Raw genomic sequence first — 15,336 nt, 5'->3', positions numbered from 1 at the left:
ACCTACAATTATACATACACAGTCACACACCTATACACATGCATGTATACAGTCACACATACTGTATACACACATGCATACCTACACTTATGTATACAGTCACACACCTACTGTATTTAGTCACACCCATGCACACATTCATAGAGTATAATAATTACACACACATAAATAAATAAATAAATACAGTATATAAGTTACACACACATAGATAAATACATGCAGTGCAGTATATGTCACACACACACACACACACACACACACACACACACACACACACAAATACATGCAATATATAATAGCTGTACACAAACACACACTCACCATGCTGCTAGAGGGCCTGGCACTAGTCTGTACAGTGCAGTGCACTAGTGCCGTGTAGCCCTGCCCCCTTTTCGGACTGCTTCTCTGGCTGCAGAAACTGAAAGTAAACTAAATGTCCCAGCAGCCCTGAGCTTCCTGCAGCAAGGGCTGCTAGGAACTGTAGTTTATTTTCATGTTACTGATGCCGGCTCTGTCCTCTGTGTACTCCTGGCTCCTTTGCCTCCGGGAGTTACACTGCGCCCACCCAACCAATAGCTGGCTCTCACTGTGTACTTCTGTATACAGGAGGCTGCAGGCAAGTGAGGGGGGGAGACTCTGACATGATGCCGCTCTCATGGCTGCTGGTGCCTCCCGGCAGCTTTAGCAAAGCAGGGAGGGAGACAGCGCCTTTTCAGCATGGCGCCTCCCTGCTTTGCAGGAGCTGCTGAGCGGGCAGCGCCGGCCCTGGGGTTAGCTTACTGTGTGATGTGCATAAATATGACCGTCACAATTAATGCATAAATGTATATAATGGTAACAGCAGACACTGAAAAAGGTGAAAAAGCTCTACCATAGAGCGAAACGCGTTGGTGGATCTTACAAGTGACTGACCCTTTTCAATACCACTAAAACAGCTGCTATAAGCCCTGAGAGACTGGACCAGCCTCCAGACCGAGTTCTAAGGAGTACATTGTAATGTTGTAAGGGTGCAATTTGTGGGTAAAAGCATTTAATTGAAAGTAATAGAGTTTGACTAATTGTTTAATTGTTTTATGGGTTTGAAGCATGAGTTCCGAATGGATTTGTGCTGTGCTCTGAAAAACTCCCAACAGAGAGCGTTCGGTCGCCTGGCCGTCCGTTCTGACGCCGAAAGACCGTGAGAAGTTGTTGAGTTCCGACCGCACACGGTAGTGTGGATGCAGACCGATGCCACTCTCTCTTATGTGGAAGTCTGTCCGAACGGACGCCGTCAACGTGTAGGCGTGTGATTTCTCGAGGTACCGATGTGCAGTGCGTTCAATCCTATCCGAACGAACGCACATCCGAACCAGAATAAGGCCCTAGGAGATGATTTGTTCACTAACAGGCCTATACTTAGGAGATGCAGGAATGTACTAAGGCTCGAGGAAAATAAATTTAAGGAGTAAGGAGAGGATTCTTCACCATTAGAGCAGTAGAAATCTGGAACTTATTGTCGGTGGGGGTGATTACAGCAACTACTGTTAATTAATTTACATCAAAACTGCATTTGGATGCATTTTTGGCCACTAAGGGAATCCTATAGATATGACTTACTCAAGTCAGCAGTTACAAATTAGATAAGTTGAACTCGATGGACTAACATCTTTTTCAGCCTTAATTACTATGTTATTATGTTATATGACAGACTGATGCCCACCAGGGACTTTATTTCCTTTATATGGAAATGAGTCACTCAGGAGAAATGAGATATAGTTAAGTTTCGTTTCTCCAGATGACGTTCCTTGTCCTCTATTTAGCATTTTTACTCTATGTGTGACTTCAGTCAGATTCTGGCACCGCTGCTGCTGGTCGTGGACACTGATGGATACGGGGTAAGTAATATACTGTTACTGATCACAGACAGACAGATGCAGGAAATGACTGTAATCTGGCTCAGTAACTGCCAGAAAAGTTCTGTTTACGTTGTAATAACTTTATATATACATATATAAATTGTTGGTTCTGGCACTCTGTATGCTGCAGGACATAACTTGCTCGGTGCGTTCCGTAATGGCCCCTCCAAACCTGTGGGGGATATGTAGGGTTGTGTGGATGGCGGCACTCCCAGACTTAGAAATAAATACAACAGATGCCCAACTTGTGGTCAACGTTTCAGTGCCCATGCACTTTTATCTGCTGTTCTTGATAAAAGTGCACGGCACTGAATATATAGCAATGAAAAGCCAGCACTATCTGGATTTTGCAAAAGTATCAAAAAGGTAATTTTAATGGCATATCAAAAAAGTGGAGCCCCCCCTCCCGTGATTCGCAGCCCCCCTCCCGCGACCCCCCTTCCCGCCATTCGCGGCACCCCCTGCGACCCCCCCTACCATGATTCGCGGCACCCCCCGTGACCCCCTCCGGCCATTCTCTGGCACCCCTTTCCACTTGCTACATTTGGAAAAACAGGTAAGCCATGTTTTACATGTTGTGACAAATTGAGAAAAAAAGCCAAGCTGTATGTGGACACATCTGTATATTAAATCAACTCTGCACCGACGTGGATAGTGGGGGAATGAAAACATTGGAGGACGCATTCCGCTGCCCTCGCAACACTTCGGGGTGGCGTGGCTAGTGAGGGGGTAGGTAAAACATCATTGTATGTCATACAATGATATGGTATAGGTAATGTCATGGCATCACACACCCTATAAAATCGCATGTGATCGCATGCGATTTTGCAGGAGGTGCGATGCGATCCCCGGGGCATACAGAGCAGTGAATAAATGACATTAAAAAAAAAACGCATTGCATCGCATCACATGACCCTTAAACTGGCCCATGCGATGCGATGTGATTTGCCTATGGTGCCATACGTAGGAAAAGTGCGCGCTGTGATAATACACAAGTACCAAATAGGATTGTCTACTTTGCTACTAATAACAGTTCTGCTTACCTTTACAGGTGATCCTTACCTTCACTCCAAAGTTTTCTGGGGCATCATGGACCAAGAACAAAAGCAGCAGACCGAGGCCAAAGATGGTAGGCCACCAAAGAAAATGGAATCAGGAATGCCCCAAACTAGATGGAAACCAGACGCTACTTCCGTTGTAAATGCATTGTCAAACCTACGCAAGACCAGCAATACAGGACAGGGAATACAGGTAATATCATACTAGACCCTCCGCATCCCCACCTAAACTCACTATTTATCATCAGAACATAAACCCTAATAATCGCTCTATCCCCGCCCCTGCTGTAGTGTTGTCACATTCTGATGTACTACAATGCTGACCTCGTGCGCAATGAGAATTGTCCTGCCCACACTTATGTCCTGCAGCTTCTACCACTGTTGTGTTTGCAGCATCTGGCCGTGTAAAGTTTTTCATCCTGGAATCCCTGTATATCCATAGCTGTTGCCAGTGTTCTATTTTTAATCTCCCATTTTCTCACTATCATCATACCCTGACCAAGTCTATTAGCTCAAAACACTGTATTTATTATTATTATTATTATTATTCTTTATTTATATAGCACCACATGGGATCTGCAGCGCCCAATTACAGAGTACGTAAAGGAATAAGCAAAACAGTGACTTGCAGTAGAATACAATACAGAACAAATACAGGGTACATACAGTATACATTGCTGCATCAGCAGGTGGCACTGAAGTATCAGGATTTTGGTGCCAACAAAGGGGATTTAAATAAGAGAACGAAAAGCACACAAAGAAAAGAGAGCCCTGCTCTTGACATTAAATTGTAAAGAGGGGCGGACAGGCTGGGATGACACATATGAGGTAGAAAGTGAGCATGGAACAGAGGGTTAGGATGAGATTTGGCTGGGTTTTGCGAACAGGTGGGTCTTGAGAGCCTGATTAAAGTTTTGTAGAAAGGTGGAGAGTATGAGGAAGAGAGGCAGAGAACTCCATAGGTAGGGAGCAGCACATGAAAAGTCTTGGAGGTTGGTGTGGGAAGTCGTCAGTAGGCAGGAGGTGTAGTCTGCATTATCTGAGTGAAGAGGACATGTGGGAGTGTATAGGGAGATGAGGTCAGAAATGTAAATGGGAAAGGATTGGGTTAGGGCTTTGGGAGTGTGATTTGGATTCTAAAAAGGAAGGGTAGACAATGAAGGGCTTATAGGTGGATGTAGTGCATTTGGTGATGAAGATGAACTGGGCTGCAATATTGAGGATAGATTGGAGTGGAGAGAGACATTTTTCAGGGATTGATTACAGAACAAGATTCCTATTGTCCAGTCTGGAGATGAACAAAGAGTCAATAAGGGTCATTGTAGCATCCTTGGTAAGAAGTGATCCTGGAAATATTTTTTAGATGAAAACAGCAGGATTATGAAAGGTGCTTAATGTGTGGTTTGAAAGAGTGGGAGGAGTCAAGGATTTCCCCAAGACAGCGCACTTGGGGAGTAGAGGTGATAAAATTACCAACAACAGATAGTGAAAGTGTGGGAGGATAGAATGCTTGGTAGGGTGGGGAAATGATCAGCTCAGTCTTACACATGTTAAGTTTAAGAAAGTGGTGGGACATCCAAGAAGAGATAGCAGAGAGACAGTTAATGACACGAGGAGAGCAGGAGAAAGGTCAGGAGATGAAAGGTAGATTTGAATATAATCAGCATAGAGATGATATTGGAAGTAAAAATAACTAATGAGCTCACCTAAAGAGGAAGGATAGAGAGAGAAAAGGAGAGGACCAAAGATAGTGGAAGTGGGGGAAGGCAGAGTCCTGATAGCAGACAGAAAAGGAGGGGTCGGACGGGTAAGAATACAGCAAGGAGAGGGCAGTATCAAGCTGAAAAACAGATTGAAGGAGAGGATGGTCCACAGTGTCAAAACGCTTCATAGAGGTCAAGAAGAATAAGCAAAGAGTAGAGGCCCTTATATTTAGCAGAATGGAGGTTGTTGCAGACATTTTTAAGGGCAGTTTCAGTGGAATGAAGAGGACAGAAGACAGACTGAAATGGGTCCAGCAGGGAGTGTGAGAAAAGAAAGGCAGTAAGGGGGTTGTTGACAACACACTCAAGGAGTTTGGGGCCAAAAAGGAGAGATAGGTAAGTAGTTGGAGAAGGTGTTTGGATCAAAGGAAGGTTTGTCCAAAGGACAGCACCTGATGAAAGGGAGACATTGAGAAAGTGAACAAGATGGAATAAGCAGAAGGAGAGAGGTAGGGTATTGAGGCAAGTGGGAAGGTGGTGGGGGGATGAATGTATGAGGGCTATAACTTCCTCAACAAATACAAGGGAGAAGGATGTCAGAGTTGGTAAGAAACATGGGGATGGGTGGTAAGGGAAAAGAGATGGCTGGTGGGATGTAAAATAAGTCAAGAGCAGAGAGTGAGGATGGGAGGAGAGGTGGGCAGAGGACGGAGTTTACAGGGACAAAGATGCACTGGGGGTTGGAAGACTGGGGGGAGTTCTTAAAGTATTTCTGTGTAGCGAGGGAAATGCAGCACTGAACAATGGAGGCATAAATTTGAAATGAAGGAATTCTGCCTTTAAAACGTGATATCTCATTGTTGCTTGGCAGTATGTGAGCATTTTTGCAGAAATCTGGTGCATTTGGTGTGCCAGGGTTGAGGTATTAATCTGCGAGGGTGTATAGTGGTTGGTGGAGTAACAGAGGCAAGAGCAGATGTAAGGGATGCATTGTAATGGGAAGCTGATTGTTCAGGGCAGTAGAGATAGATGATTGGAGAGAGAAATGAGTCAAAGAGAGAGGATGGGGGGGGGGGGGGGTGATGTCAATAGCCTCCATGTTACGCATAGTGATGGTGGCCTTTGCAGGGGGAGATGGAGAAGCAGAGAAAGATTAGATAAAAGAGAGCAGGTGATGGTAAGAGAGGGGAAATGGGAGTTGGAGAAAGCAGAAATATCACCACAGTGATAGGTGAAGACCACAACAAGTGAGCGTCCATTCAAATTGGAGGGTGTGGAGGTCCACTGGGAGAGACCAAGTGAGGATCTGAGATTAAGGAGTTTACAGGCAGGGATTTTGTGGAAATATCAATAAGAATAATGGAGGGAATGTCAGAAGTGAAAAAGCCAGGAAGCAAAGTTGTCGAACAATTTGACGAAGATTAGCAGGTTGGAAAATGCATATAGCGTGGACCTCAAATGTTGAGAAGAAGGCATTTCTGTGTTATAAGTTGATAGGAATAGCTAAAGGGTGAAATGACTCCAACACCACCCCCATGGTGACACACGGGTTGGTTTGCTTGTGAGAATGTGAGGCCCCCAGCAGAGAGGGCAGCAGGAGAAGCAGTGTCAGAGGGGTTATCCAAGTTTCAGTAATGGCTAGAAGATGGAAATGAAATGTCATGGGTGGGGACCAGTTGTTTACAAATACATCTGGCATTCCATAAGGCAAGGGTATGAGTTTGGGGAGTTTCACAACACCCTTTTCCACCAGTATACATTGCCTCATAGGGAACCTGTACAGTAATCCTAAGTATGTTTTGTCCCATCAGGACACAGAGACCCAACAAGCTGGAGTCCACAAGGTCACTGGGGCATATGGCCTAAGGAGCAGCAGCACAACCAATGTAGATGAAGAACCAGCTACTATAACAGCGCGACCAAATCACATTGATCAGATGGAGTCAGGTGACACAGGTGAGCCTGGACCTTACTGCACTGATACTGATATATCTGGGACACATTTTCCTGTGGTAATAGATACAGAAAAAGGAAGACTATGAAGATGAAAAGTGGTCTCTGTTATGGTGTGTACACACGGGGGCGATATGGCTTCCGATGTTTCCGATATAGTGAACATCGGAAGCCACATCGCATATTAATTGTCGGCTTTTTAGGGCTAATGAGCCCGATGCGCTGCTGATGTGCGCTCCCATGTGAGCGCAAATCGGCAGCGATATAGTGAGGGTAGGCAAGACTATATAGTCTTTGTGCCTTACATACTCACATAGCTCCGGCGGCCAGAGGGGCTTCTCCTGGGGCTGCAGGGCTGATGCGCAGTGACCCGGAAGTCCGCCATATAGAGGAGGGGGGGTGTGTGTGTGTCGTCTGATGTATGCATGGGGGGGGCGGCGGGGGGAAGCTGTTGCTGTGTCACGGCCCCGGGTGTGAGTCGCAGCACTCTGCCATCTGTGCCCCTGCCCGGCACCTGCAGCGGCGTGAGGATGGCGTGAGGACAGGTATCGGTACTGTCCTCTCTTCTCTCCTTCATGCCGTGCGATGCGAGTCCCGATCGCATCGCACGGCATGTTGACCGCATAACTCCCAACTTTGGATCAGCCGGAGGCGGGCCATAGTTGCTGCGCGCCATAGGCGCGCCAATTTTTTTGGGTGTGGCCTAATTTTGGGGGTGTGGCCTATACTAGCGGCTCCCCCGCAAGGCCACGCCCCCATTTTGCCGCTATGGGGGCATGACCAAGAGGCTCTGTGAGCCTCTAGCCATGCCCCCAGCCCCCTGGCACAGCGTTTATTCCCCGCTGCTTAGCAGTCGACAGGGGGGACTCCAAACAGCCCCCATCACCGCGGGACACTGCCGGCCGCGGGAGGGACAGCGGGACAGGCCCTGATAATCAGGACTGTCCCGCTAAAATCAGGACTATTGGGAGGTATGCGACCGTGTGTACACACCATTAGCCGTTGTTAGGCGAAGTTTATTTTTAAATCTTTATTGTAGAAACAAATAATGCTGTGCCAATATGTACAACTACTTTTAGTAAATACTTTCAATGCCAATGAATGTTGTGTATTGCTTTATTCCTTGGTGGTATGCCGATTATAAATGCCTATGCTGCGGTCTTCTTCTATAATAGAGGCTGTCTCACATACACTGTTATTATTTTCTAGTCACATTTGTAACCTTTAAGTACATGTTATAATTCTAGGATTTGTTACACGATGGTTACTTTGTGTGTTTCTCTTATTACGCTGCTAATCCACAGTATCCTGCTTCAAAAATAGGTGGATTGGAGTATAAATCATATCACTATGTATCTAATGCTGGCCACACATCAGACCAACTTTCCTCCAACCATCCAACTAGTTGGTTGGTTGGACTGAAAATCTGGTACTGTATGGGAGCAAATGCCAATAAGCAATTTGCTCACAAACTCAGGAGAATGGACAAAAACATTCAGTGAAATTGTTTAAATCAAAGGCAGGTATTCAATACTTTACTGCACAATCGCCGGGTTCCGCCCTCCCTCACCCCCTATTCAACGCCTCAGGGGCTTGCTTCCCCTTGGGCGAATTTTAACACACACCCCCCACGGCGAATGCCGCAGGGAGCCGTTGGATGGCTGCAGGCAGGGAGATGGAAGCCTCCCTGCCTGCGCCGGACACTGTGGAGGTGAAGGAGGGCTGTCGGGGACACAGGGAGAGCCCCCCCAGAGCTGGCAGGGGGCTGTGTTAGGGAGCCGCTACACACTGGTCCCGATCGTGCATGTGTAATGATCGGGACCAGTGTGCAGTGAATATATGAATATTAATGAGCGGCTCCCGGCTCGGCCCCCTGCTGGTAAATGTGTAAAAAAAAATATATATATATATTGTTAAAAAAAAAAATAATAATTTAAAATATATTCATGGGCTGCAAGGACATGAATAAAAATAGCATGCCCCTTCACAGAAAAAAAAATCTGATTTTTTGACACCAAAATAAAAATTAAAAACGCTTTATTTTCCAAGATCACATTCCAGTTCACCTAAAAAAGATGACGAATGTAAAATGGAGAATCCTGGTGAAAATCACTGGAGAAAGCAGTTCTCCACTTCAGCATTGAATACACTCTCGGCGAATTCCACTGAAAACCCCATTGAAAACCACCGGCGAATCGCGGTGAATCACAAATTGCGAATCGCCAGCCCATAGGGCGAATTGTTTTTTCTGTGAAAAAATTTGCCAGAAAACAGGCGAATTGCCAGATTCGCTGAAAAAAATGGCGAATCAGAGGCATTGAATACTGGCCACATAGGTCCAGCTACAGTACATTGTCTGAGTGACGGTTGTTGTCCAATTTCTGCACCTTTTCATTTGCTCCTATCCAGTACCAGGTTTTTTTTCCATCCAACCAACTAGTTGGATGGTTGGAGGAAAGTTGGTCTGATGTGTGGCCAGCATTAGTAATTGTATTCTCCTGATGACATTCCGTTTTAGCAATAATGGCTAATGAAGCTCTTGTATTACTGGCTTATGTTATTACAGCTCATTGCAGTTTGTTGCCTGTAATAGCGCAACAGTATCTCCACTCAGGATCGCACTTGTATTGATATCCCCTGGTGTGTATGATTATATGCAATTTGGAGATCTATAAAATGATGAAAAACCACTCGTGTGCATGACGAGATGTTATCTGGCACATGGAGGTTGTAATTTGCCGTGAAGCCTGACAGCAATCCCTTCTCTCAGTGGTCATTAATAATGTGCTGTATTGGGGGGTCCAATAGAGTCTGACACAGGAAATGTATATTGTTAGCCGCAAGGCCTGACAAGCTATCTTATGTTGGTGGTCCCTGATGATATTATATGCTGGTAATACACATTGCATGCAGGCAGGGCCGGATTATAATGGGGGCACAACATTTTTTTTTTTTAGCTTAAGGTTTTGTGCATGGGTCTGGGGGTAGTGCTGCAGCTTCACCTATCTGCCAATGTGACAATGATTAATGGTGCTGAGCATTGGGGGCCAAGTGTGCAGTGCATTATTGGGAGTTGACTAAGTCCAATGACACTTTGCACCAGAGGGCAGAGGCTGAGACGTTTGTGCTAAGCTCTAATTGGTGGAGCTCATTACATGCTTCTCAGGCCCATGGATAACAGCAGCAGCAGCCTAGTCATGGGAGGGTTTTTAATCAGAGGCAGCACTGGGACTGTGAGGTCTCCTACAGAGTAAGGTGCAGAGGGACAAACAAAGGCTTTTCATGTGGTATGTATGTATGTGTGTGTGTGTGTGTGTGTGTGTGTGTGTGTGTGTGTGTATATATATATATATATATATATATATACATATATACAGTATATATATATATATATATATCTCCCCTGAAGTTACCCATTGACCAAGTTTATACTGCCTTTACTCTGTGTTTTGACAGTGTAATATTCCCCCACGCAGTTTGCTGCCAGTAATGACAAGTGCAAGGAGGCCCCCCTGTCTAAAGTGCCCCGGGCCCCAGAAGGCTTAATCTGGCACTGCATGCAGGCTAAACGGTACAGGCAGGCTGCGGTTTTATCTAGCACGTTGATGCCGCGGTACTGTGAGGTATTGTCAGGACTCCTCTACACACGATCTGTTCCCTCTATGCAGCGTGTGCCACCTAGAGATCCCCGTGTGACACCACTATATCAGGAACATAGACAAGTCATATTATTCTGTACACATTGGTAGATTGACAAGAGCCGGCCCTGACAATAAGGTTTCTGATGGTGATGTGGTTTGTTTGCATAAGGAAGCAGTGGAGACAGTTCTTGGCCATTGGATGAAAAAGCTCATTGTCATGCCCAAGATAGCGCACACTCCTGTCCATTTAACAAATGTCACAATGGATATACTGTAGATGAGTGCCTGCCTTATATTAGAATTTGCAGTATTCGGTTCTCTGTGAACAATCGAAGATTGTTTGTGTGGAGATAGAAGGGGGATGGTCACTACTCTGGGCAGGTCCACATTTAATAAAAATCTGGCAATGCCCCATAGAGGCCAATGGGCTTCTAACGCATCCCACCGCCGCGCCGCAACAACCCCCCGCCGCCCCGCACAGCCCACGCATCGTCCCCTCACCTGTGTCCAGGCAGCACAGAGCTGTGCTGCCCCGGAACTGTGACCTCCTCCCTGCACTGATCCTCTTCCGGGTGCAGGGAGGAGGAGAGCCCGGCGCAGCAGTGCCGGGTGTGTGAGGGAGGGGGGAGCCGCCGGGACCTGCTGGGACCCGGCCACTCTCACCGCAAAGGACAGCTCTTAACGCAACAGCTGTCCTTTGCTATTATTATCGCATATGTTACAACATATGCGATAATTATAAATGCGATGGGCGGCGGAGATTCTTAGAGAATCTCCCCCTTGTGCATTTGGGACCAAACACATTCCCACACATATACTGTCTGTTTCTCATCTTTTCATTGTTATGTTTGTCCCCCCACCCACCCACCCATCCCTCTGTGTGTGTGTATACCGGTACTAGCTGGTCACATATATATATTTTTTATAGTGTGTATCCACATGTGGGTTTATATATATTTTTTATCATTTATTGATGTTTTTATATGCAGATCTTAATGGATCAATAAAAGATCATTTTTATATATAACCAATGTTTGGCATTTATTCAGTTTAACATAATTGTAACAATATCATATTAGTGTTTGAGAGCGCAGAGTGACACCGTGAGGTGTACCCAAGCGGTTCCTTTTTTCCCCATTAATTTTAACCCATTTTTCCCCACAGGTTCACACTACTTATTTCATAATTAGGTACTCTTTACCTAGAACGGCGCCCACGATTGAAATCGCGGGCATCGCGGGTAAAATCGCGGTAATCGCGGGCATCGCGGGTAAATCGCGGGTAAATCGCGGGTACATCAAAATCGGGTACCCGCGATTACCGCGATTTTCCCATAGAGAACAATGTTAAAAAGCCTGATTGACCGCGATTTTAGCGTTAAATGCCTCAATGCCCGCGATTTTCCCATAGGAATCAATGTTAAATGGGCTACAGAGCCCAAATAGCCCCAATTAACCCTTAAATGTCCCCCCAATTTTTGTACGCCACCCCACGATCCACGCCAACCCGAAGCGTGGCGAGCGCAGCGAGCCCGCGAGGGGCGGCGGTACGCGTCCTACGACCTTTTCATGCCCTACTATCCACGTCGGCGTGGAGTTGAGAATAGAATAGTGTGGCGAGCGCAGCGAGCCACCGAGCCCGAAGCGTGGCGAGCGCAGCGAGCCCCGCGAGGGGACGCGGATACCTTCACAGTTATACGCGTCCCCTCGCGGGCTTCACAGGTGTCCGCGTGGCCACGGACACCTGTGAAGCCCGCGAGGGGACGCGCTTACCTGTGAAGGTATCCGCGTCCCCTCGCCACGCTTCGGGCTCGGTGGCTCGCTGCGCTCGCCACACTATTCTATTCTCAACTCCACGCCGACGTGGATAGTAGGGCATGAAAAGGTCGTAGGACGCGTACCGCCGCCCCTCGCGGGCTCGCTGCGCTCGCCACGCTTCGGGTTGGCGTAGATCGTGGGGTGGCGTACAAAAATTGGGGGGACATTTAAGGGTTAATGGGCTCTGTGGCCCATTTAACATTGATTTCTATGGCCAAATCGGGTGGATTGAGGCATTTAACACTAAAATCGGGTCCATCGCGGCTTTTAACATTGCTTCCTATGGGAAATCGGGAGCATCGCGTCGCGGGCATCGCGGGTACATTTATGGCCGGCCGCGACGCGACCGACGCGATTTTTCAGGTTTAACATGGTTTTCAATGGGAAAATCGCGGGCATCGCGTCGGTCGCGTCGCGGGCAGGCATAAATGTACACGCGATGCCCGCGACGGGCGCCGTTCTAGGTAAAGAGTACCCATAATTATTTTATTTCAATTTAGTCCTTGTGCGGAAGATGAAGTATGACAGCAGTCACCTTGTTGCAAAGTGGATTACTGAGGCCATAACAACTATGCTGGTGACAGCCCACTTGTGTCACTATGCTGGTGACAGCCCACTTGTGTCACTATGCTGGTGACAGCCCACTTGTGTCACTATGCTGGTGACAGCCCACTTGTGTCACTATGCTGGTGACAGCCCACTTGAGTCACTTAGCATAGTTATCCAGCTACCTCAGTGTAACCTTTTGGTCTAAAATTAATATTGTGAGGTGTTCAGAATAGGCCAGAAATGAGTGGAAATTAATGTTATTGAGGTAAATAATACTGTAGGAACAAAAAAATAATAATTAAATTTTAGCTGTTATTATGATTTTTTTTTTAAATACAGATTCAAAACCAAAACCTGGAAGGGCGGTTTTGGCAAAACCAATCCAAATACAAAACACAAAAGTAGAAACAGATCCAAAACCCGAAAAATGTCCGGTGCACATCCCCAATACATATACTGTATATATGGAAGCCCCTCACTATAACAGATCCCATAGACAAAGTGAACAAATTGGTCCCATTGAGTCATTTTGAATAAGTACAGCCACCCCTTCCCTCACCTTATGGGCTGCTGTAAGAAGCTGCACACTGCAACTCAACAAGACACGCTGCCCTTTATGGGGTGGCTGTTAGGAGCAGGAAGCCATCAGGGGGTGACTGAGGCGACTCCAGTCCTGGGCCCAGACAGAAAGGGGGCACAGGACTGGAAAATTTGTCATAAACAAAGCTCACATTTTCCTTGAAGCAATGTGGAGGTTGAGAAGTGCGGCCAGTGGTGCAGTCTCACCAGGCATCACCTAGAGGTGTTCAAGAAAGGGAAGGAGGGCCCTGCCTTTTTTGTCAGTCCCAGGCCCCACACTTTTTGATGGCAGCCCTGGTTAGGAGTTGTGCAGCTCTGATACTGGCTACTGGAAGCTCAGAGGGCAGTGCAGTAGTGGCAGCAGCAACACATGGATTGGCACTGGAAGGGGTAGCTGCAAACCAGTCCCCTTCTAGACTTCCTCTGGATAAGTCCATTTGTGATATGGTCCCAGGGTTGGGGTGACCGTCTCCCAGAATATATAGATCAGTTCATGGGTATAGTGTTGATAAACATGTAATGCTGTACCATATACGCCTCATGGAGGCTACTGAATGTTTTGTTGGGGAAATCTATATTGTAATGTATAGGAATACCTTCATAGAAGGTAACAGAGACTCTATCATCAAGCATAGCTTTTATTATTCATTTAATGGAAAAAAGTTCATGTGTTGTGGTGCTTTCACGGAAGGCAGAGGAGTTATTAGTAACTGTTATAGCCGAGCCCCCCTCCGGGAGAAAAATGGTCTGGACCTCCCAACGGAAGTTTGGCCGCAGGGTCCCTTCAAATGCCCCAGTCAGAGGGGAGAAAGGACTTTTGTTCCAGAAAAGTTTTAATAAAGTTGTGGGGCTCGTGGGGGAAGCGGGACTAGAGACTGCCCACGAGCTAAAGTAAATAAAAGCCACAGCCGTAAACGGCTGTGGCGCAGTCTCCCTCAGGAGTAAATTATCAGCAGAGCTACGCAGCTTAACGGAGTGCGGAGAGCGGTGCTGGGGGACGGAAAGCGCTTACCTGAATCTCCGGCGAGGACGGGAGAGATATTCCTCCTCCGTGGTGACCCGCGCTGTCAGGCAGCAGAGACGCCGGTGTGAGCGGAGAAGCAAGGTCCGGCAGGAGGCATCGGCGGCCCTCGGCGCCATTGTTGGGCGTCATCTCAGGCGGAGACAAGGCGGTGGAGGCGGCACCAGAGGGAGTGTTCCGGCGGCCCTGCAATATACAGAGCAGGGGTGTGGTGAGTGCTAAACCAGCCCAAAAGGCCGCCCATTACATCTTCAGTCCGACCTCCCACACAGCATACTTAGCTGCTTTAGCCAGGCTGAAAGATATCTCAGAACAGACACCCGTCTGCTCAGCATCCTAAAAGTTGCATATCAGAGATATATATATTCATGCCATGTCTCAGAGTAATCTCCAGCTAGAGCCACCGAGTTACCTCTCAGCATAGGAAAGTCACATAGTTCAAGCAGTACGCTCCTTGGCAGCAGCCCTTACTAAGGCTAAGGGTCTTACAGAGAGACTTTGTAACTACATCCTACAGTTTACCTCAGAGGTACCCCATAGACTCTCAAAAACCGTGAGCTCCAAATCATATTTGCTAGCAAAGTTAAAGTTAAGGTTGATAGTCAAAAACTGTGTCTGGATACGGATTCACTGGCAGTGGAGCATTATCACCATACTAAATCTCACCCAACTGTGACAGGACCAGATCCGAGAACCAGGTCTCGGGAGAATAGGAAATAACCCCCTTAAAGTATATGCCGAGAGGATTGTATAAAATACACAATCCTGTTTAAATTAATGTAAAACATTTCCCCAGGGAGGGTTGAGCATCTCCAGAATTACCCCTGATAAAAAGGAGTTACCGAACTGTTACAGTAGGAAAGCAAGTTAAGTTTATTCATAATTCACGTCAGTGATAATACGTGGAAACCTCTTATGGACTTACAGTAGCTCGAGCCAGGAGGTAGTTGTTAAGTTTCCTTCAGGTACCACTTAAAGTTTCATTCTGCAAACAAGGGGACATTGAGTTATTACTAGCGCTTAAAAAGACCCGTGCAGCTTACACTTTTATTATCTACAGCCCATTCTGCATTTATTACAAATAAAAGGTCAGAATATTACTTAGCAAGTCTTACCTTGT

At 46.7% G+C, this 15,336-nt stretch overlaps 1 protein-coding gene across 1 annotated transcript in view; it reads left to right on the top strand.

Moving 5' to 3' along the window:
• Positions 1-1,801: 1,801 nt before the first annotated feature.
• LOC146019785 (interferon-induced very large GTPase 1-like) overlaps positions 1,802-15,336 on the top strand; it is a 134,639-nt gene continuing 121,104 nt past the window's right edge. Inside the window, exons 1-3 of the mRNA XM_083152340.1 lie at positions 1,802-1,874; positions 2,947-3,146; positions 6,468-6,612. Coding sequence (XP_083008466.1) covers positions 2,985-3,146; positions 6,468-6,612 — 307 coding nt within the window. The 5' untranslated portion in view covers positions 1,802-1,874; positions 2,947-2,984. The remainder of the gene's footprint in view (positions 1,875-2,946; positions 3,147-6,467; positions 6,613-15,336) is intronic.

Source organism: Crinia signifera, chromosome 7 (genome assembly GCF_055691185.1).
Source record: "Crinia signifera chromosome 7, ASM5569118v1, whole genome shotgun sequence".
In the NCBI taxonomy this organism is placed as follows: Eukaryota; Metazoa; Chordata; class Amphibia; order Anura; family Myobatrachidae; genus Crinia; species Crinia signifera.
Note: the sequence above shows the minus strand (reverse complement) of the source record. Positions and strands in the feature narration are given on the sequence as shown.